The sequence below is a fragment of the Galeopterus variegatus genome, unplaced genomic scaffold (assembly GCF_000696425.1).
Source record: "Galeopterus variegatus unplaced genomic scaffold, G_variegatus-3.0.2 Scaffold419, whole genome shotgun sequence".
Taxonomy (NCBI): Eukaryota; Metazoa; Chordata; class Mammalia; order Dermoptera; family Cynocephalidae; genus Galeopterus; species Galeopterus variegatus.
In genome coordinates, this window is record NW_007726530.1 from 592,167 (window position 1) to 618,023 (window position 25,857).

The 25,857-nt window shown below is 35.7% G+C and overlaps 1 protein-coding gene across 1 annotated transcript in view; it reads right to left on the reverse strand.

The window, feature by feature from the left end:
* RIMS1 (regulating synaptic membrane exocytosis 1) overlaps window positions 1-25,857 on the reverse strand; it is a 481,216-nt gene that overhangs the window by 376,706 nt on the left and 78,653 nt on the right. The window contains exon 2 of the mRNA XM_008568517.1: window positions 21,121-21,201. Within this exon, the coding sequence (XP_008566739.1) occupies window positions 21,121-21,201 (81 nt within the window). The remainder of the gene's footprint in view (window positions 1-21,120; window positions 21,202-25,857) is intronic.

Below are 25,857 nucleotides of genomic sequence, written 5' to 3' on the forward strand. Positions count from 1 at the left end.
TGGAGGTTATGATGTTAAGTGAAGTACGTCAGGCACAGAAAAACAAATACTGCAAGATCCCATTCACATGTGGCACCTAGAAAAAGAAAGTCGATACTATGGATACAGACAGTAGAACAATGGTTACCAAGGACTGGGGAGGGGAAGGAGAAAGAGAAAACAGGAAGATGCTGGCCAATGGGAAGAAAATTACAATTAGGAGGAATAAGTTCTGGAGTTCTATTGCACAGTAGGGTGACTATGTTAAGTTTTGTATATTACATAATAGCTAGAGGAGAAGCTTTTTAATATTTTTGCCACAAAGAAATGATAAATGCATTAGGTGATGGATACATTAACTATCCTGACCAGACCATTATACAACATACGTATGTATCAAAACATCAGATTATACCCCATAACCATGTACATTGCAATGTGCCAATTAAAATAAAGAAAAGAAAAAAAAAGAGATAAGTGCTGATTGCTGATTTACAAGGTTTCCCAATTTCCATGATATAATACTCCCACCAGGGAAGATTTTTAAAAAATAAATGTGAAGTCACGTTAACATGAAGGTGGGTAGGTTGGCTGGTTAGCTTAGTTGGTTAAAAAAATGGTGTTATATCACTAAGGTCAAGGGTTCAGATCCCCTTACCAGACAGCTGCAAAACAAAACAAAACAAAAAACAAAAAAACCCATGAAAGTGGTAAAAAAAAAAAAGGGCAGCATAGTATTTCCACAACGCAGATACAATGGATGTACATAACTCAAGTGCACAGTGACATGTAGCAAAATAATTAGGAAGTGGTGAATTTTGAGTATTTACTGACTTTATTTTAATATAATTTATCTAATTATGTTTGTATAACTAAATTTTTAATAATAGCTCTGTTTAAACAACCAGCTTGCAAAATTTTTGAAAATTTAACAGTTGACTCTCTCGAGCTGGTTGAGCTGTCTTGTGCACACCACTGTTGGTGAACTACAAGTCTGCACTGGTGGAGTATAAAGTGCTTTGTGACGGCTGGAGTGTGGATGAATAGGGCAAAGGAGGGTGTTGGGCTTCCCTTTTCTACAACTCCCATCAGCTTATATATGGATAGATAGATAAATAGATTGATGGTAGATGGATAGATAGTGATGATGATAAATGGATACATAATAGACAAAGAGATAGATGAGTAGGTATATAGATAAGTAAGATATAGATAGAAAGACATGAAGGTTTACCACCTTAACTTTTAGGACTCAACTCACTGTGCAATAAAATAAAAAGAGCAATTGGGATCAGAAGTCTGAGTAATAACTCCATCACTTACTATTACTCAGTTTGAGTATCAGTTTTCTCAAAGCAAAAACATGTAATATAATAATGCCTTCTCTCTGGGGAGAAAATTACCTGAGGTTTAATGTGGCAAGGGCTTGCAAGCCACAAATTGCCAGATAAAAATCCTAGTTAGTATCACTGTGGTTCTTACATCTTTGCAGGAGCTTGAACATTTGCTGATGCTGTACAAGGTGGAGATACACCCTTATTTCTTATGGTGTAGCTCCAGCAGTACAGTTTTTCTTTATTTTTTCCTTCCTCTTCCTTCAAAGATCATCTTCTTAACATTGGGTTTGAGTCCCTCTGGGCATGTCCACAACCTTTACCTTCCATTTCCCTTTCAATGTCTCACTCTATTTCATGCAAGATTTATTTAGTATTTCAGAATAGAGTAATGTTTCTTAAGCCCTTTTGCCTTATTCTCAGGCTGAGATATAAACATATTACAGAAATGTAACATTAGATTAAAAACACAGTCTCCTTGTCTCTAAGACATTCTGGCTATTGCTGTTGAAATAATCAACTATAGTGATTTACAATCAATCAATCAGTCAATATGTAAAAATCAACATCTTTTATGAGCTGTGACATGTTACTAAAAGCATGAAGAAACTTGGGAGGAAGACATAATAGAAATTAATAATGATAAGGAAATACCATAAAATCCAGACACTGGATTTTAGCCTTTACCAGATAGGCAAGAGCAAACCAAAATACATTTTTGAATCAGACAGTCATACGATGAAAATGGGATTTAGGAAAGAATATTTTTAAAAGTATACACAAAATAGTTTGTTATCTAAGTAGATTCTTCATATTAGTACTTAACATTTACTTCCCCCCAAGTTTTGTTTAATTGGTAGCCATAAAATCTGTGTAGAAAAAAAAACAAATCAGTCCCTTTGGTCCACATCTGAACATTCAGTACAGTCTGAGAAGGAAACACAAAGTACATGGCAAATGGTCATTTTTCTGGTTGTATCTTCTGTAATTTCAGTCTTTTGGTAACTATGCCAATGATTTATTTACTTTAACAGGGAATTTACTAGATTGGCTACACAATTTGAAATTTTCTCCCAAGAAAAAAACAATTACACTCTCTTTGCCAACATCGAAAAAAAAAAAAAAAAGAAGAAAATCAAGCAAGTTCATGTCAATAACAACAAAAGCTCTGAGATCTGATTATACAATACTGGCTGGGATGTTCCCTGTATAACTTCATCTCTAAAATTAAAATTTAAATCAGAGATACAGAAACAGAGTGAGAGAGCAAGAGCCTGCGCACACTGTAGGCACTTTCATTTTGGTAGTCTCACTTAAGAACTACTGACCCTCTTCTACATGAATTGGGAAAATAATAGAGAACTACAATAGAGCTCATAAACTCTCAACAGGTCTAAGACACACATGAACAGGAGATGGAGCACGATGTGTCTCTAGGTAAGACAGGGTTGACCAAACTCACAGAGGAAGAAATTCTGGGGCAGTTAGTCAGGTAAGTTTTGGAGGAAATTGCATTTGAGCAGACTTGAACCATAGAGGTAGGATTATAACTGGTGGAGAAGGTAGGTGAGTGAGGATATTAGGGGCAAAAGATCAGGGTGGAAAAAGGAGTGGAGGACATCTGCAATAAGTAGGGAATAACATAGTTTTGCAAAACACATGAGCGGAGAAGGCATTGTGGGAGATAAGACAGCCAGGCCTGGACAGTACAGGGTTTGTGATTTATGCATGGACTACTGGGCTTGAAGGCCACTGAAAGGGCAGCTGTTTTGACCAAAGGTGGGTGGGATGAATTAGAGTGGCAAAATAATAGGATGCAAAAAGCCTGATTAGATATCCAACACATGCAGTAAGGAGAGCCTGAAATCTGAGGATGGCAGTGAGGAATAACAGAAAGAACAGATGTGAGAGACGATTCAGAATTAGATCTGACAGGACATAGGGACCGATTATACATAGGGAGCAGAAGGAAGTGAGGAGTTGAAAATGACGCAGGGGGTTCCCATCTGGGTGACTGAGAGAATGGAAATATCACAAATAGAAGAGAGAAGGTGAAAAACGATGCATGTGTGACTGTGCTTGTGATGCTGGGGCTAGGGAATGATGTGGAAGGAAGTACTGAGCTCAGTTCTGTTTTACTCAGACCAAATAACATAATATTTGCGTAGCCTTATGTGTAAGGTAGTATTTTGGGCGCTGTAGAGAATACAGTGGTATATGAGATCTCGCTTTATTAAAAGTAAAATATTAAATGCTCTCTAATCTTAATTGCAAAAAAAACCCCACTAAATTTTACGTTTATAGATACGGACACACATACACACACACTGCGATGTCACTCAAAGTCACACTTTTTCCAATCCTGAACATTGAGAAATGTTTATGCGAATAAATATGGCTCAAGACTATCACCTGAAGTATCATAGTAAATGGCAATGTATTATAGTAAATGACACTGCAAAGGACCAGCCCAAGTATTTTAACACTTTTAATGCTTCAAAGGATAACAGAAGGTGGAAACAGCTCTTTAGTATTGCATGAAAACGCAGTTAGGAAAATCAAAGTGACAAAATGAAAGAGGCTTTTATTCTCCTCCCTGATACTCTATATTTTCTACTCCTTGATGTTTATCAGCTCAGTTTGCCATTATCCATAAGAAAGATAACAGAATCCATCTTGGAATCATTTGTCAATTGGCACTCATTATTCAAAGCAAACTAAACTATTTCGAACTGTGGTCTGAATCAAAAGAAAACAATATATATGAAGTGCTGATGGTATAGTACATTGAAGACCTTTGTACAATACAGCCTCTTTCTTCAAGAGGTGAACACTATAGGTGAATTTTTTTTTTTTTGAAAATCAACTAAGGCGACCAGAGAAAACATTTTCCAAGGCAACACACCATTCACTGCCAAATGACTAGTGCTCTTTAAAAATACTGTGGGATTAAAGATTAATGATTTCTGCAAGCAAAACAAATAAGAACCTGCTTATTTTATAAAGAAGAAAACTTAGGTTTAAAAAAAATCATGATAGCAATTTTATGCATTCTCTATCAAGTTTTACCTTCTCCATGAATTTGTTCCAACATGGGGTGGAATGCTACAAAGAGTGTGACTTACCCACTGATTATATATTATGCCCACCATACTAGGATGAATTGTTTGAGTCAAAAATCCTATGACATTCTTGTCTTCTATCCCGTCTAGGGCCTAGTCCAAGACTGAGCAGGGCCCTCAATGAATCTTGACTTGGATACTCCAAATGAATTACCAGCAGTGGCTACTTTTGAGGAAGTCTGGAGCTTGGGCCCTGGAATTAGACTGCCTGGCTTAGGATCCTGGCTTCACTATTAGTGGATATATTAGGGTACTTCAAAAAGTTCATGGAAAAATAGAATTAAAGGATAATATGAATCTTTCCATGATCTTTTTGTGCATGGGCAAGTAATTTATTTCTCTGTGCATCAGTTTCCTCATATGTAAAATGAAGATAGTAATGGTACTTTATAAAGTTTTGTGAGGGTAAAATGCAAAAAAGATGAAGTGCCTAAAAGAGAATAGTATGGAATTACAGTTATTGTTGTTACCAGAGTTGATAGGGAAACATCAAAGAGCTAAGACCAATCTTCTGCTTTAATTTAGTGCATAACTTAGGCTGGTGAGAGGTTCTGAAAATTTAAATATGTGCCCTTTTCCTTTTTGAAGCTCCCATATGGAATGGTTCTCTCCATTGTGCCAGAGCCTTGTTCCCTACAGATTTCTCTAAGGAATCAGAAAAGAAGTATATATTTTAGGGAATGTAATTCTTACATGCCTTTTCTATATCCTTATTTCAAAATTAATTTATCTTAATTGATACATTGTATTTGTACATACTTATGGGGTACAAACTGATGTTTTGATACATATATATGTTGTATAATAATAGAGTCAGACATTATCCATCCCCTCATGCATTTATTATTGTTCTGTGGCAAGAGTATTCAAAAACCTTTATTCTAGCTATTAGTTAATAAACAATACTTTACTAGTCACCCTACTGTGCAATAGAACACCAGAACTTATTCCTCCTATTTTATTGTAATTTTGTACCCATTCCATTTCCTTATTTTTTAAGTTAACTTTCCTAACATAATTCCCAGACTCAAATTCACAGAAAATTTTTTGTCTTTCCTCTTCTTTGTTCCCTTCATAACTGCATTCACTTGTCACCAAGACCTGCTAGTTTCTCCTTCCAGATGTCTCTCTCATCCATTTTTTTGTAACCACTGCCATTATTCTTACTACTATTAAGCATACCTGGTCTATTTTAATCATCTACTTGTTGGTCTCTTTCTATCCAGAAATGCCCTATTCTCATCCATCACATACTTCTGACAAATTGATTATCCTGAAACATTCCTTTCAGCTGGATAGCTCCATGTTCAGACACTTTCATGCCCTCCTTCAGAATAAAAACAAGTTTCTTGAGGCTGGACTTCAAGCACATTCATAAAATGGCCTCAAGCTCCTTTTACAGGTTTATATTCCCCTGCTCTTTTGCCAAATATGTTCCTCAAATCAGACTATGTACTCAGTACCCCCTTTGCCTCACTGCTGCATTCCCACTTCTGAGCTTTTACCCACGTCATTTTCCTACACTAGGATGTTCTAATCTCTTCTTTTTATCATGTTATATACAGTTCATTATTTAAGGAAAGCTAAAATCTTTCTTTTTTTCCCTATAGCTTTCCTTGAATCTAGACCACCCCAGCCACAGTTATACAGTAGTCTCCCCTTATGTATGGGGGATAAATTTCAAGGCCCCCAGTGGATGCCTGAAACCAAGGGTGGAACCAAATCCTATATATACTATGTTTTTTTTTCTATACATAGATACCTATTACAAAGTTTAATTGATAAACTAGGCACAATAAGAGATTAACAACAATATTAAAACAGTTATAACAACATATTGTAATAAAAGTTATGTGAATGTGGTCTCTCTCTCTTTCAAAATACTGTAATACTTTCAGGCAGCAGTTGACTACAAGTAACTGAAACTGAGGGTAATAAGTGAAATTGTGGTATATTCCCCCTTGAGGAAACTCCACATACCTTTTTAAAGTAATTCACTTGACTTTTTTCATTTACTTGTATTGTAAGGTATCTTTTATACCTACCTAGCCACCAACTTATGCATTCATCTGTCCATCCATTGGTTTCTCATCTTCCACAATTAAATTATAAATTACTTGAGGGCAGATCTTAAACCTTATGTTCTTTTGGGTGATGACAATCCCTCATTCTCTAATATAGTATAGTACTTGAGACATAGATTGTGCTCCATAAATATTTTTAAAATAATTAGAGAAAAGTATCAGATGGTATATATAATTAAGCGCTAAAAGCATGATAAAAGTATTACTGGTTCTAACAAGTTTTTCTGACCTCCAGTTTTGAGTTAGATGCCATTTCTCTGTGTTTTCATGGCAATCTGTAAGCTCTTTCATAGCCTTATCACACTATGTTATAATTATCTGTCTACTTGTCTCTCCACTCAACTAAGCTACATCTTAATTGCTTTATAAGTGTCTAATATTTGTTAAATGAATGAATAAAAATGAATGAATAAATGTCAAAATATATGCTACATATATGGGTCATTTGAAAAAGATGGAAATCAACCTTACTAGGAGTTAAGTGAAACTTAAAAGGTCTGCTTCAGCATGTCATCCCCTATATTTGTCTACCCAATGACCTCAATTATACACGACTAGTAATGCTATCTAAAATCGTTGAAGATAGCTAAGACACATTCGCAATGTTCAATATTTGTTATATGCATAATAGATGAGTGCATTCATTTATAACATTATCATTTTTCACTAAATAAACATTAATTCACTGCATACTTTGCCCAAGGTCCTGGGCATGATCTTTTCCTTTTATTTAATAACTTCTTTCTAATATCAGTGCAGAAATAGCCAGTGGGTGCAGATTCTCCTTTGGCTATAAGCTTCCCGTTTTTGCACAACAACCATCTATTTGCTTGGCACAGGCAAACTGTTCTCATCCTGGACAAATGACTCTGAAGAAGAACAGAGGAAACAGCAGTGATTCACAGAGTAACCAGGCTGGGCCCTGAGGCACAGCAAGTTTCTCATAATCATATTGCCAATATTTATTTCCCTTTGCATTCTCTGTACATGAGTTTCAAAAGAGAGGTCCAATTCAGCCATATTCACATTAATTTTGATTTATGGAATTATCACTCATCCCAGATCATCTTCATTTTCACTGAGCACATCGGTGGTACATATCAGTGATTCTAAATCAGGAGAGTATGTCAGAATCACTTGGGGAAATTTTCCAAATACGTGCTTCCTGGCCTCCCTGTTCATGCACAGTGGGGAGCATTTGATATGTGATGGGGCATGTGAGGTGGGATGTATCCTTTTTACACCACTCCTCTTAAAAGGAAACAGAGATGAAAAGATGCCACCTATGTTTTGATGGATTTGCAAAAAAAATAACATTTTCAAATTTTGCTAGTACGAGCACATTGTAAAAGCTTGGTAAATATTTGTTAAATGGATGGATTGATGAATAATGTAGAGATTGTTCAGAGTCACATTAGTAGAATATTTGAGTAATATTTATATAGTTCTTTCTCGAGTACACAACTCATTATCTCATTTCATCCTCAAAAATTTCCAGTGAGATGACTAGCAATAACTTTCTTCCTGTTTTTCAGATAAGATAACCAAGATTTAGAAAGGTAAAACAACTGGGCCAAAGTCACTCAGCAAGTTGGTGCCAAGTAAGGACTAAAAATGCATGCTTCTAACTCTTAAAGCTAGGGTTTCTCCACTACCCCATGGAAAATTGCAAAATTCTTCTCCTTGATTATAATGCAGATCATCTGCATATTTTGAATCCGTCCTGTTTTCTAGACCTGGATCCAACCTGTCCTGATGAGTGACTATGGGAAAGTTGCTAATATGGTCCATTCTTCACCTTCCACATTATCAAATATCAGTTGTTTCCCATCATGTGGCTTTATGTAAAGTTGGCATTAAATAACTCAATCAAAATCTCCTTGGGCTCAAACCATCTTAATTTCTTTAGGACATCTTTTAAAAAATAGCTGTTTGTTCCTGTGGACAAATATGATTGTGTCTAAGATTGGGTGAGGAGAGCTGTAAGGGTGGAAAACCACTGAGCTGGTTACTTGGGGCTGGCCCTAGTCTTAATGTAAAAGTAACCTTTAGGCTTTCAGATAGAATCAACAAGATAATAAAGAATAGAATTCAAAGCAGACACTCTGTACAGGAGGGAAAAAATGCATTTGGCTCAAATATTCTCTATTCACAAAAACAGAGAGTATACAAGAGGCAATGCTCCATAATGGCAGGGTCACCGACATAGGAACTGCTCAGAGCATTATTAACAGAGGACCCAATTCAGTCAACAAGGGATAATTGGTGAAAGTAATTAATGATTAGTCAAGTTCCAGAAAATATAACTGTTACATATAAAACTACTGCAGCTCAACTCTTACAGAACTAACTCTTTTAATACCTAAGAAATTGAAGGCACCTTCTCCTCTGAGCATTCAGGAAGAGTTATAAACAATATTATCATTAAAATAATTACATCAGAAAGGGGGCCTTGCAAAGCTTTGTAAACTGGCTTAGAATGATTTACATAAACCAGCGAATCATATAAAGAGAACAAACATTACAAAAGCCACACTTTTTTTTTTTTTTAATTCTGTCACTTCCTAATTATAACCATGAATTGAAGACATCAGTGTTCCTGGTATTCTGTGTTTTCAAGTTATTGGCTGCACTGACTTTATTCCAAAAAGTAAAAACATTTTTTTTAGTCACACCTTTTAGTTTTTCTAATATCATTAGAAAATTGATATTGATACCTACTAACAATGGGAACAGAACTAAAGGATATGACATTGAATATCTCTTATTGTATATGAAAAACATTTCTAACTAAACAAAAAAACCTCATCACAATTCTGATGTAAACATATGGCTAAAAATAGTACAAAGAAGGCCTATCTCTGGAAAAATATCTTCCTTCATGACGGAATACATGTCTAAAAGATCCTGCACATATGAACTACGTTTATTTTTGACTGGGTTTTAACAATAAATGAGATTTTTTTTAAAGGAGCAATATTTTTATCTAGTATATATTTTTTAATACTTATTTCCCCTAAAGTAACCAAATGCCTACAAAATTATTAAATATTCTTTTCCAACAGAATATCAAAGTGAAAAAAAATCACAAAAACCGAACTGATTTAAAATGGAAAAATCGAATCATGTTTCAATTTATACTCAATTTTTCTTTTCATAATTTTTTACCTTTAATATTTAAGCTCTATACAAATATACCTAAAGTAATACAATTGAGATTTCTAGAATTTTCACTGATATATGCCATTAGGATACGTTTGTGTGCATAACAGGATGCTTAAGATTTTATGAGAAAATATGTACATGTACAGTACACATTCAATGAACAGTGGGCCTACTAAGCTTGTTAGAGGTTACACACATGATTTGGCACCTTCTCTCAGTGCCCAGCAGAAGTTACTCCTCTCTTTTGGTGCTTCCAAAACTTCACAACTCAATCTCACTTGCTTAATCTCTAATGTCACCACCAAAGTCCAAATCACCATTATGTTTTGCCTCAACCACTACAACTGTCACCTAAAAGTTTCCTTATCTTCTTCCAACCCATTTGCTATACTACATTGGATCATGATTTTCCCTTCTTTGAAGTGCTTTAAGGTCTTCCAGTATAAATCTTACATAAAATTCAAAGACCTCTGAGACGGAACCCTTGCTTCTCTCATCCAGTGACCTCCTCCTCACTTACTTTTTCTGGCCTTCATTTAGTTCCCCAAACATGCTATGCAGTTTTCCATATTAGGACTGCTGCACATACCATCCTCTCTGCCTTGAATTCCCTCCCTCTGGCATCTCCCAGGCTGACTTTTCATCTCTCAAGTCTCCTTTGATGTCATCTTCTTTCAGAGCCTTCCTTGAGCTCACTCTCTAAACAGCTTTCCTAGTGTGGTTCTCTGTCACTGCACTCAGTTTAGACCCTTGTTAAAAATGACTACTTTTAACATCCCTATTTGTTTAGATTCTCTCCTCCCATACTCTAAGCTCTACACGGACGACTCTGCTTTGTTTATCATAATACCAACTGCCTGGTACTGTGCTCTGCACACAGTGCAGACTAAATATTTGTTGAAGGGAGCACAAACAGGTCAACTCACTGCAATAAAAGCAGTGAATTACTTCTCCTATTGCATACTTTTCAACCAGTTGAATAAATTCACTCCCTTCCCTTCATGCTAACTTCTCATCCAAAGCTAATTTAACAGGTTCGCACTAAACGGGTGGACCACATCTGTGATGAGATCAAAATTCAGGAGAATTTGGAAAAGGCTGAGTAGAAAAGTTGAATAATTTCAGGAGGAGAGAAGAACACACAGGAGGAGCAGAGGGGCAAGATCCCAAAAAAACAGGAAAAGGGGAGGTAGATTCTTATAGGGTCTCTCCCAGACTTTTGGGAGGAATCATTGTATTCATGATGGGGGTGCATCTGAGGTGGTGATGGTCTGCCAGCAGGTTATCCATCCTTCTGTGTTACTCCTGACACTTGTGCCATCCACTACTGCACCAAGACATAGCTTGGTGAGTGATAGGCCACACAACCTGAAGGTCATGTGTGGTATGCAGAGCTTAAAGGGATAGTGATGTAATGACAAGAGCTTCTGTCCAACTCTTTGTAATATCAGACATACCTTTGTCTAATCTATTATCTGATTAAGATATAATTGTGATATTAGATATGTGTTTTTAAATGAGAAATCATATTTTCAAGTATAAATATATATATTTCCCAAACTGTTATGGGAGAAGTATATACAAATATAAACACACATGCACACACACACACACACACACACACACACACACACACACACACACACACACACACACACACACACACACACACACACACACACACACACACACACACACACACACACACACACACACACACACACACACTTTTATTTCCCAGAGTTATATTTTCAGTGTTCAAGGTTGACTATTTTAAAATTAGGTTAAATGTAAGCTACCATATTTACATGATTAAATTCATTCTGGTCCCACATATGTTGGTCCTCAGAAGGCCCTGCATTATGAATAAGTTTTCACAAAAGCTGTGATTGCCAGAAAAAGCCATGCCCTTGAGAACTGAAAAAGTATGCTTATTAAAAGAAAAATGTGGATGGCAGCCTTCCTGTCAATTCAAGGCTGACTCATCTGAAGCTGTAAAGAAGGGAAAGGAAGAGTATATGTGCGACACACATGCCCATGTCAAAAGCCTCAACATAGTTGGTATCCCAAGACGATACAGTCAAGGATATAAAATATCACTATGCAGAAAGGTGATTTCTAGAAAAGAGGAAGTAGAGAGGACAAAGCCAGAATAGCCAAGCAAAATCCTGAGACTAAATAACTTGCTTTTTACCTGAAACCTAAATTTGTTTTTAGATAAGTGAACAAAATTGATAATTAATTAGAAGACCTACAAACAACTGAGAAAAAAACAAGATAAAGATAAGTACAAAAAACAGCATGTGAAAACCAAGTTATCAATTTTTCTAGAGGTAATTATAGAAACTCAAACCAAAGAATCTCTCAACAATATTAGAGAACTTGCATCTACAAGATCTTTTAGTTACTTTCTTTCTGATCAGCTCTTTACACTGAACCCAGACTCTGGAGTTACACTGGTAATTTTTATATGATGAAATTGGTCATAATGCAAACACATGCATGCATACACACACGCACACACATAGATAACTTTATTTCTAGTAATTAGAAATCAAAGTGGTGTCAATAACCCCAAATTATGAATGGTACAAGAGTTACAAAGAAATAACTTTTGAATGTGACTTTTTCTGAAGATGTGGAATTTCATATAGTATGCTTACCAGAACACACATGCACATTCATACAGAACCACAATGTTCAAATAAGACAGAACTTAATAGAGCAACTTCCCACAAAGAAAAACCGACAGCTCCAATAGTAAATTCAATGAAACATTTAAATAAAAATTTACAGTAATCATTCACAAACTCTCCCAAAATAGAATAGCAGGGAACACTTCCAATTCATTCTATGAGGTCTGTATTACCCTGATACCAAAACCAGACAAAGACATCACAAAAAAAGAAAACTACACAGCAATATTCCTTTTAAATATATACTCAAAAATCATCAGTAGTTCTATCAACTGAATAACCAGGTAGAATTTATTCCAAGAATACATGATCGGAGCAACATATAAAAATCAAACAATGTAACACATCATATTAACAGAATAAAGGGCAACTTTCACATGATAATCTCAATAGATGCAGAAAAAGCATTTAAAAATATCCAGCACCCTTTCATGATATGAACACTCAACAAACTAGATATGGAAGAAAACTTCCAAATCTAGCAAATCACATCTACTAAAATCTCACAAATATCATCATATTTAATGGGGAAAGACTGAAAATCTTCTGCACAGAAGAAGCAAAACAGGAAATGTCTGCTGTTGCCACTTCTCTACAACATCACACTGGAGGCTCTGGCCTATGCAATTAGCCAAGAAAAAGAAATTAAAGGCATCAAAATTGTAAAGAAATAAGAAAAACTCTCTGTTTGCAGATGACATCATCTTATATATTGAAAATCCGAAGGAATCCACAAGAAACAATAGAGCTAATATAGTAGTTCTGCAAGGTTGCATGATACAAGACCAATACGCAAAGTGAACTACATTTCTATATACTAGCAATGATTTCTTCGATATAAACAATCACAAAATGAATTTAAGGAAACAATTCCATTTATAATAGTACCAAACATCATAAGATATTTAGCAATAAATTTAACAAAAGAAGTGCAAAATTGAAAATATGAAGCATCATTGACTGAAATTAAAAGACCTAAATAATAGAAACATTGTTATTGTCAAAAAAGAACCATGCCTTTCAAATCTGAAAAAGTAAGACTATTAAAACAAAACTGTGAATAGTATCATCCCTGTCAATTCAAAGCTAACTCATTTAAAGTTGTGAAGAATTGGAAAAGAAGGGTGTGTGTGACACACATGTCCACATCAAATCCAAGTTCATGTACTGGAATATTTAGTATTGCTAAAATGAAAATACTCCAAAAACTTATCTACAGATTCAATGCAATCCTTATCAAAATTCAAGATAGCTTTTTTTTAAAAATTAACCAGTTGATTGCACAATTCATATAAAAATGAAAGAAACCCAGAATAGTCAAAACAATCTTGAAACAAAGAAAAACCAGTTGGAAGACTCACACTTCCTGATTTCACAATTTTCTGCAATAATAAAGATTGTGTGGCACTGGCATAAGAATACACATATAGATCAATAGAATAGAATTGAGACTCCAGAAATAAACCTGTACATATATAGTCAACTGGTTTTTGACAACTGTATGTCCACATATAAAAGAATAAAGTTGTATGCCTACCTCACACCATATATAAAAATTAACTCAAAATGAATCAAAGACCTAAATGTAACAGCTAAAAATGTAAAACTCTTAGAAAAATCCGTAGGGGTAAATCTTAATGACTTTGGACATGATAATAATTTCTTAGATATAACACCAAAACCACAAGTAGCCAAAGAAAACAATAGATCAATTGGACTTCATCACAATTCTAAACTTGTGCTTCAAATGCACTATCAAGAAAATGAAAAGACTACCCACCCAATGGGATAAAATGTTGCAAATCATTTATCTGACAAGGATCTAGTATCTATTATATGTAAAGAACTCTTACAACTCAACAATAAAAAACAAATACCCCAATTAAAAATGGATAAAATATTTTGATATATATTTCTCTAAAGAAAATATAAAAATATCCAATAAGCACATGAAAACATACTCAACATAATTATTCACTAGGTAAATACAAATCAAAACCACAATAAGACACTACTTCACACCCACTAGAATGGCCATTATATGAGAGACAGACAATAAAAATCATTCTCAAGAACTTAGGGAAATTGGAATTCTCTCACATTGCTGGTAGAAATGTAAAATGATGCAGCTACTTTGAAATAGTTTGGCAGTTCTTCAAACATACAGTTGTTATATGACCCAGCAATTTCACTGGTAGGTATATACCCAAGAAAATTAAGAACATACATCCACAAAAACCTTGGACCTAAATTCTAATAGCTGCTTTTTTTATTATAGCCCAAAAGTAGAAAAAAATCCAAATGTCCATTAACTGATGAATGGATAAATAAAATGTGATATACCAATACAATGGAATATCATTTGGCAATAAAGAATAAAGTACTGATACATGCTATGACATGAGTGAATTTTTTTTCATTATTCTAAATGAAAAAAATACAGACATAAATAGACACATAAGATTCCGTTTACTTAAAATGTTCAGAATAGACAAACCCACAGAGACAATAAAGTAGATTAGTGGTTTCTAGGGTCTGAGTTTTGAGCGAAATAGGGTAATGACAGCTAAAGGGTATGGGGCTTCTTCATTCTGGTGATGAAAATATTATGGAATTACATAGTGATGATGGTTGCACAACTTTTTGAAAACCACTAAATTGTACACTTTAAAAATATGAATTGTATGGTATGTGCATTGTGTCTCAATTTTTAAAAAGCAGCCAATCACCAACAAAAACAAAAGAGAAAATAAAACAGAACTTGACTAGGATTCATGTGCATCTCTGGATTTAATTTATTCCCTTTCACAGAAATACAAACATTATTGGACTAAGCATGGTTTCTCCTTGGCTATCTTATTCTCTTTCTGGATCTTCACCTTCAATTTCAAACTTTACCAGTCCTAGTGTGACCAACCATCCCCATTTGCCCTGGACCAAGGGAAATTCCCAGGATATGGCACTTTCAGTGCTAAAACATAGAAAGTCCCAGGAAAGTCAGGACAAGTTTGTTTTTGCATGACCCTGCATAATTTACTTAAGTCCTCTGCTCTTGGTTTAAGTGCTGGTGATACCCTCTATACTGCGTTTACATTCTTTCCTTCTAACTCTACAACCTCTCCTTGTGCTATTTCATTTGTCTTAATGGTTTTTATTATAAAAAATTGCACACAAATGAGTATATATTTTCTATGTCTCTCCCGAGTTTGAGATACAATAGCCATCTGTTTTCCAGATATTTCAATTGGATACCTCTTTGTCTGCAAATATTCAAGTGTAATGCTGATTCTAAACCTGCTTTAGCACCTAAATTAACTCTCTTCTTGATTTTATCACATCAATTTAATCTCTTGAGCTAAAATGAGTTCTCTCTTCTTTTCTTTGGTTTATTATCATATCTAATGAATCACTATACTCTAATTATACTACCTGTGAAATCTTAAATCTCCCCTGCATCCTCTCTCTCCTACCTATTTTCACTAACATGTGACTGAGAGTGATGAGTAGCCACGTTTCTCAGACTTTTCAAATCCATGATAACTTTGAAAAACACAGAAACTCCATCATGTTATGTCAAATTTCAAAATAAAATACAGTATTAAAAGTAAAATCAGCTATCCACAATTAACAATAATTTATTGTATGTTCTCAAATGGCTAGAAGAGAGGAGCTCGAAAGTTCTCATCACAAAGATATTACAAATTTTTGCAATGATGAATACCTGCTTACCTTGATTTGACCATCACATATTGTATACATGTACTGAAATATAACTTTGTACTCCACACATATGTACAATCAATATGTGTGAATTAAAAATAAATAAATAAAACAAAAGTAAAACCAAGGACAAGGCACAAGGAGTTGCTCAGTTTCTCCAATTTAAATAACTGTCCTACTCTTTAGAAATTCTGATGTAGCACTTCCTGCCTTCTTTCTTTTTCTCTCTTTCATACATGGTCACCCACACACAAGAACACCCACCTTCCCAGAAAACCATATACACATATACACACACACACACACACATACTATAGTGAATTCCTATTATCTTATGTTGCCTTGACATCCATTTTGAACATAAATTTAACTTTCTCATACCAGAAACAGGGCTTAGTCACCCTGACAGTTTCCAGTTCTCTGTCTCCTCCCAGTTTGTCATGGTGGTCGATCCAGATATCCACCTTATACAACTGCCTTCTGGTGACCACCTCCCTATGAAACCTACTTGACTTGACCCACTGACCCCTACACCCTGCATGGACTGCCCAGATAAGCTGCAGTGACCACCTCTCAGTCAGCATGACTCTGTGGAGCTCATGCCTTCTTGCTCTAAACCCACCAATTAGAACCCACTGAGAGAAACCTGCTTGGGTAATGCATCAGATACCAATAAAGGCTTTGGGGCCATGATTCCTTCACCCACTCTCTCTTTTGTTTGACACCCACTGGTTGAGTATGCATGTCCTAGATGGCTCCCCACTTTCCATTAGCACTGCAAAGCATGCTGACCTCTTCTCTCTGGGATCTGTGAGTAATACACTACTTCTGTTATTTCATGTGCTTTGTTGTGTTGCCTCCTCTGCATCTCACCTGACCAACATACCCAAACCTAATTCTTCTCCTGGTCAGCGCTATCCTAGCGAGTGGCTATCTGGGTAGAAATAAACTGGACATAGGTCAGATGAGGGCTGCAGGTGTGTCTGCCAGTATGAACAAGTTTTTCCTGTGAGAGGGATACTTGGTCACTGGTCAGACACCTAGGTATGAGGCTGTCTACCAGGATACAATAACTATCCCATGAGAGGCACACTGTAAACATCCATGACCACCTCTCCTGGAGCCCCATTAGGGCAGAGATAGAGTTTATAGCCACTCTCCAGAGAGACCTCAAGATCAGATTAGAGAAAAACATAACACATATTTACAGGCTCCAGCAATGAGTACATGCTTTAAATTGCCCCAGCACAACATAATGTTTTGAGCCTCAGGGCAATTATTCTCTCATTCTGGTAGACTGTACTCCAAATTTGCCTACCTACTAAACTACTCATTGTTCAAAATCCATATTAACTATTGCAGGTTCTATAAACCCTTCCCTGACCACACCAACCGCAAACAGAATAAATCACTTTTATAATTTATTTGACTATGTAATGGTCCATTCTCTTCCAACTTGAGAGGAAACCATTAAGACAGGAATTCTCTCTCATTTATCTGTAGAATAGCAAGCATAAGGCTCAATTTGTTGAATTCCACTAATGTTTTGATATATTTATTACCTTGATTAAGTGATGATGACTCAAGCAACATGCTTAAAATATGGCTCAGTGGTATTTTAATAATAATCTAGATGGAATCTTTGGATAGTTTGTATACATAGTTATCAAAAATATAAAGTATATTGACATGTGTATCCTTCAATCTAGACTTGCATAACAGAATGTACCGAGCAACATAAACACAATCATCCTGCTTCCTGTCTATCTACCGATCATTGTAGCCCTCTCTCTACTCAGTCAAGCTTTTAGAAAAAGTCATGTACATTCACCATCTTCTTTTCCTGACTCCTCATTTCCTCCTCAAGCCTGTAGAAATACAGCATTTCCACCCACTTACATATTGAAACTGCTACGACAAATGCCACCAAAGATTTCTATATGACCAAAGCAAAGGATACTTTTAATCCCTTAAGGTACTTCTTGATTTTCTGCTGCATTTGACTCTGTTGGGTATTCCCCTAGAATCCCTTTACTACCTGGGCTTCTGGTTCTCATGCTTTTTTAACTATTTTTTTTTTTCAGCTGCATGGAGGATCCTGTTCCTTTATCTGTTTTTTTAAGCATTGGTTTTACCTAGGGCTCTCTCCGTTATTGTTTTCTGTGTATCCTTTGGTGATATTATCTACTTCTTCAGAAAACTGAGTGCTTCAGGTTCATAGACCCAACTGTTTGTTGAATCTATACCTGTGTATAATTTCTAGGTACCACAAAGTCACTATGTCAAAATCTGAACTCACCACTACCCACCTACCTTTAGACCTGGTTCATATTAATTCGACTTCTCAGTTAGCTGCCCTTAATCACCAAGCCATGAATATGGTAGTCCCCCAAACTCTTTCCTTACACACTATATTCAATTGACAATCCAGCACTGCCCATTTATTTCTAACTCAGCTCTTGAAATGTCTCCTTCACGTACCCTCTATTATTCCTCTAAGTCAAGACCTTACCATTTCTCCATGGACTATTGCAATAGTCTATTTATTGATTTACTTGTCTCCAATTTTGCCCACATCACATTCAAACTCCATTTTCCCCACTTCTGCCAGAGTACTACATATTTTATATATATAGTATATAAATATATATAAATATATAAAAAATATATATAAATATATATATTATATATATATATATATACACACACTATATATATACACAGATACACATGTAATGCAAATATGACTATACCATTCTCCCAATTAAAACCCATTAGGGCAATCCTTATAACTAAATCTAATGTTTATTATGTTTTATATTTTGATCCAGTTACCATACACAGAAACCTAAGTTCTGTCCTAAAATACTAACCTGGGATGCACTCTTACATTTTCTATTTTCTTCTATTCCATTCAAAATCAAGGGAAAAAAAAGTCTGGTCACCAGCCTCTTGATTTTCATGCCCTCTAATAGGTCATGACTTACAAATTTAAAAACACTAACCAACAGGCTAAAGCCCATGCTCAATCACTCCCTCCCAATTTATTTTTGCCCTTTCCATATTAACCTAGAAAGGCATTATGTGGATATGGAGAGCTCAATTCACAAACCCCACTCTCTACAGAAAATCAGTAGAAATAAGGAATAAATGCAGACTTTAAATTCTTCAAGCCACCTGCTGGGAAGTTCACTGTTTTAATCAGAAAATCATAGAGTTAGCAAAGAGACTGTCAGACAGGAGGATCTAAAGAGCCCATGGTTGCTTCTGCTTGGCCACTGCACTCAGAGGAGCCAGCAGGAAAGTTCTGCTAGGTACAATGTAAGCCACAGATGATTTCCACAACTACAAGCCAGGGGAAAATAAAAACGAAATAAGGAAAATAATAATCTACAGTTTTGATGGGGAGGATGACAATTGCCATATCATATCTAATAATGTCCAACTTAGAATGGTCTTTGGAATGAGTGGGACCAGTTAAAATGGAACCTCAATATGTGGAATAAAACAGATTTTAAAATCAATGTTAATTCCTCAAAGAACTTTCCCAGAAATTGTTTAAATCCTAATATAAGTAAAATGATTTATAATTCCTAGAACATAAGATGGAGAGTAAGACCATATAGTTTACTATGAATTATCAAAAAAAAGTATCATCAGAGGAAAAGGCTTTAGAGTAAGAACATTTATAGGAAAAAAAAAAAAGACAACATCAAAAGAGTTTCAAGTTTGTACTTTTTTTTCATAATTTTTTTCATTTTTACTATGGTTAAATCAAAACTATTTTTATTCCTTGAAAAATACTGACTAAATATAGAAAATGATAATCAAGGGTAAATATTGAGATAAAATCTATACTGCACCTGTTGAGCCACCTGAAATTTATTTGCCAAAATTTTATATCCTAAAACATAAATTATTTTAAATTTTTTGTTACTGTATAAAATATACAAAATACAAGCATTTCAGTGACAAAACGTAAGGGAAAGCAGGGAGTGCAGAAGAAATCAAATAAGTAAACTCTGAGCTTCAAACACGGATTTTGACAAGATAAAATATACAAAGCTTTAAAATTCTGCAGTGAAGTATAATATATTCAATCCTGTGAACAGAATTATGCTCCTGGTAAGAAAAATTAAATTTTATTTTATTTTATTTCAATCTTTGCCAATGCTAATAAAAGGTGGCCATAGCAAAATAATTACAAAAATATAGTTTTCTTCTCAAAGCCTTTTTACTATCTCATCACTCTATTTTGTTTTATTCAAGGAATTCTCAGAGAGCTAAAGAAAACTATAGAAAATCAATCTGAGGACACATTTCTTCAAAGGCTTTTGCTATAAAGCTTGGAAGGAGGTATTTCCCCAGTAGTAACTACTTGACTATAATAGTTATGCTAAGGATATTGCCACTGCTGAGATATTTTTTTAAATGTTTAATTTTTCTTACCAGGGACATATTTCTATTCCGAAGATTGAATATATCACGCTACTCTGCAAAATTGTGAAGCTTGTTAAATTTATCTCATCAAAATCCACAACTGAAACTCAGAGTTTACTTATTTGATTTCTTCTCAACTCCCTGCTTTTCCTACTCTGTTAGATTGTCTATTACCTTTAAATAACATAGTGTGAAGGTTGGTAATGGACTACCTCTGCATTCCCTTATTTACACACTTTGGCCCCCACTCAGCACCCTATCTGTATCTTGCTTCCCCACTTCTCGAAAGTCTTATGCTCCAAATCCATAAAACAAATCACGAAACAGAACTGCTGCCAATCTAGAGTCCTAAAAAATTTGTCCCTTTCCTCTAATTAGTTTGAACCTTTCAACATGGTTTTAGAAACATCAGTTGACAAAGATACTTAATCTAGAGATCTGGATTCCAGATAAATTTATCTAATTCAATAGTAGCCTTTTTATTATACATACACCAGGGTGCAATGTGAATTAATACATCTGTGACCAGTGATTTGTAAGAGACGACATTTTCAGTCAAGAAAACCAATGCCATACTCACGGTGAAGGTTGGTGGGGCTGGTTTTCAGCATTTCTTGGTGTTTTGCAGGCAGCAGGCTTCGCCAAGTCCCTGACAACACACCTGGGGCGCATGATAGACAGCACAACGCACTATTAATTATAAAAAGGATAGAACACATCTGGATATTAAACACCGTACTGAAAACACAATCTAAGGGAAAGTCTTTGCAAGCCCCTACAATATTAACCTTGGGGCCCAGGAAAAGCCCCTAGAGTTGGAAGTCTTTGACTCAGGCTTTCAAAAGTTCAATTACACCCAAACAAAGTCTGTGCTAGCCTCTGTATTTGATTTCCTTTTAGCATCAATAAAATGATTGTCAGCAGCTTTCCCCATAGCAGAAAAGATACAGAAAGCTTTGGCCTCACACATCTGAAAGCTTAAAAATAGGAACAGCTGCTGTACTGGTATGTTAAAAATTGAGCAAGATTTTCTGTGGCTTTGGCTATTTTACTAAAAGATGTGGACTTTTGTTTCACACTACTAATCACCACACAGGACTTTGAGATCTGAGAGGTCTCAAGACATCCCCCATGTTCAAAAGTCCATGCTAAGAGAGGAGGAAGAGATGGAAGGAAATATGTGTGTGTGTATGCGTGTGTAAAATAAGAAGAAAAGATATCTGCAAAATGTGAAAAGCATAGTAAAAGGCCTTTGTGCCTTAAGTCTTCTATCACAGAATAAATAAATGCAGAGGGTAGACAGTACAGCAAAGCTCCAAAGGGCTGCGGGAGGAGATATTCTTACTCTCATGTAAACAGGGTTAACAGAGCTTTGGAGAGATTCACTGGTAGAAATCAGAAAACACCTCTATTTAAGGCTATATTTGAATGGCTCAGATATTTCTTCTTAAAAGCTTTAAAACCAACACAACTTTGAATAGAGGAGCCTTGATTATAAACTGAGACCCCACATCTTAGACTTTGCTCAATGTAAACACCCCTTAGGACCCAGGACCCTCAAACATTAATCTGATTCTTAAGAACTTCCATGGAGGCCTCTTGGAGATATGACTATACTGCTCATTTTTAAGGCCAGTCATATTATTCTAGAAGTGGATCGCTGGTTAGACAGTGGAGGATAAACTTTTTCCAGAGCTAAGAGCTGCATAGCAAATTCTCCACTTCTGAAAGAAATGATACAGGGAAACGTGGACACAATGCACAGAAACGTGCACACACACACACACACACTGCTCATTCCAAACAAAGTCAAGTGAGACTTAGAAATCAATATGCAACGTGACAAGAAAAGAAAACAGTGCCATTTTAAAGCCTCAACACACCTTCCTCCTGGGATAAAAATAAAGAGTTGTGGCATTTGCCAAAAGCTAATGCTAAACTCTCAGTGGACTGGTCAAGAGATACAAGTCAAAAAAATCCACAGGAACCACAAAACCTTATATTCTTGTTCCAGTTTCATGAGACAGGGCCAACCACGCATCACTGTTAAGAGAACATTCAGGAAGGCAGTTATTAGGAAGAAGTAATATACTAGGATTTCTGAGCTCTGAAATTTTAATCTAAGTTACACAAGGTACAGTGCTCAGTAAGTTAAGTTTTATAGCACTGGAAAATCTTTAGCAATTCTCACTCAAGTAAAAGTAGCATATGCAACATATTCAATCTACATGCACTGATTTGTGAAAATATCTGAAATATCACCAACTTAGAAAAAAATTTGAATAATTATATCTATGAGAAATCTTGGTTTCTCACTCTTTTTACCCGCATCCCAGGTGTTCATACAAAGCTTTGAAATAAAAGAAATCCACCATTTAGAGTTCTTCTTAAATATGCTTTGAAGTGACGATTTTCTAACAAATGTAGAGTATTAGCCAGCATTAAGGGTAGGTTTCTAGGCAAAGCATTTTTTTTTTATGACTATAAGGCCATGCCTTTGTAAGGAAGCTCTCATCTAATACCCACTCAGTGGTTTTGGTTTGAAATTACAATAGTTGACATACTGCTTCTGTCTGCACATGCTACAAAATCTTTCCGCTAAAAATTTAATTTAAATTTCTGAACTTTAAAGTTTTATTGAATAATGAAAATAAAGTAAATCAGTCTTCAAAGAGAATATATTTAGAATTAATTTAAATATAATTAAAAAAAAGGAGAACGACACATTTTCCACACTAACATATATTCTGACCACCGAACACATATTCAGGACTAAATATGTGTTCTGTGGCTATCGAATCTGAGTTTTGAGGGGGAAAAACTATTTGTTTCAGATTGTTAATTATTTAACCAATTTGGAGGGATTCTAAGCCATGGTAACATACAATCCTACATTATCTAATTTGCTTTCTTTTTTTTTTTTAACTGAAATTTCTTCTAGATAAAGAAAAAAAAATACCCTATGCTGAGAAAAAGACACATGAAAAATATATTATACTCATAAGATTTTTGTTAGCCTGCGTGGATTAACCTTTCTTTAAAATTATTGTTGAACTGTGTCACAGTTTGGAGGGATAAACCATAATAGTTTTGTCGGTTTAGCTCCAGCAATTTCCATGATCTCCCATGCATTAGGATTACTTTAATATATACGTCTCCTACTTTAAGAAACACAACAATGACATTTCAGGATGTTGCAACTCTTAAGGGTCTGTCTCTGTATATGATTCACTCCTTCAGCTGAGCATAAGGAGACCACAAATGCTGCCACAGGCTAACTTCCCAGAATTACCATGGTTTGGGGGACTAGGAGTTCAAGGGGTTTGACCTCTTGTTCTTTGCAATGTCTTTAATTACTCAACGATTGATCAGACAAAGAACTGCATGGGAGCATTTCCTAATCACTCAAGTACCACTGAAGATTTATGCAAATAAGACATTCTGCAACCAACTCAGCGGCCTGCTCCTCCTGACTCTGCCCTCAGCACTGCTGGGTTTTATGAATGACTGCAATCAATGCGATGAATGGCTGCAACTGCCCACTCAACCACGTCCACTCTTCAGTGCAGGTACTCATGGGAGAAACTCACATTGCCACCAGCCTGCAGATGAGGCTATGGTAAGGCTTTCTCTCTCCAAACAGGAACTAAACGTGCTTCCAGATACTTAGAGTATGTGAATTAAAAATTCTAAATGCTGTCAAGAAACACAATTTACGCATTGCCACCAGCCTGCAGATGAGGCTATGGTAAGGCTTTCTCTCTCCAAACAGGAACTAAATGTGCTTCCAGATACTTAGAGTATGTGAATTAAAAATTCTAAATGCTGTCAAGAAACACAATTTACGTAATTACTTTCTCTTTTTTGGCTTTCTATTTGGGTGCCTGCAATCATTATCCCCTACCCATCTCCCCACCCAAAAGAAAACCACCACCACTATTTTATAAAACTTTATCTGAATTTGAAGTTTGAATTGTTTTATCTTTCATGACTAACATCAGGAAGCTAGTTAGTGTGCACTAAGCTGCCAAATAGACTATGGCATGTTTACATTTCTGTTCTCAATCTTATGTTTTTTTAATTTTCTTATTATCAGTGGAGACAAGAATTAGATCCAAACAGTTCTGGGGAAATAAGTGTGTTTGTACCTGCTTCCCAAGTGTTATTGTACTAGCACACATTTGTCCTAAGAGGCCTTAGAGGCAGTTAAAACAATACACGGTTGAGGAAATAAAACATTTTAAAAATACACAATCTTCTGATTTGCTGATCACTGATCAAAAATACATAGAAACAGGGAAAGCTGACAAGAAGAGACTTCAGAGGCTCTTTACCTTTCCATCTTTCCTTCCAAGCCTCCCATTCAGTGCTTCAAGCCATTTTTCAACATGGAATTAGCCAAAAATTACCCAAAATATATGCAAAATTCTTATCTCTGGCTTGATCCTCTCTTCTTAACTCCACAGTCAGACATGCAACTACCTCCTACATATTTTCACTTGGATATCTAATAGGCCTCTTAAAATCAACAGGCCCAAAATGGTACTCAGTCTTTTCCCCTGAATCTGATCCTCCAGCAGCGGTCTCCAACTTGGCTCATTGTAAATACGTTTCTCCAGCTGTTCAGGCCAAAAACTTTAGACTTGGCTCCTCTTTTTTTCTCACACCTGGTGTCTCATCTACCAGATTGGCTACATTTTCAAAGTACGTCCAGAATCTGATCATTTATCAGCTTTTTCACTATTGCCACCCTGTCCCAAGCCAATATCGTCTTTTATTTGAATTCCCGCCATAGACTTTTAACTGGCTGCCCAGCATTTACCCTTGCTCTGCTCCTAGAGTCTATGCTCACACAACAGCCAGAGTGACTCATTTGAAAGACAAATCAGATCACAACACCTCTGCTCAAGATCCTGTAATGATTCCACACTTTACTCTCAATGAAATGCCAAAGTCCTTAGGATATCATCTGGCTTTCCATTAGTCTCTTAGTTTATTTCCTACTATTCCCCACCACCACCCCTTTCTTGCCTTCTTGCACAGGCCTTTCTTTCTGCCTGTAATGCTCTTCCCCTTACTAAACTCCTTATCTCTTTCAAGTCTTTGCTCAAATGTCAGTTTTTGATGGCTTCTACCCTAACCATCCTACTTACTGCTACAGTCTGATGTCCCCCATCACACCCACATATTTCCAAATGCCCCTTTCTTTGCTCTATTTACTGAAATTTATTGTATCTCACTGTTGCAATATTAGCTACACAAAAGCAGGGATATTTATCTGTTTGATTCACTGACATATGTCAAGAACTTAGAACAG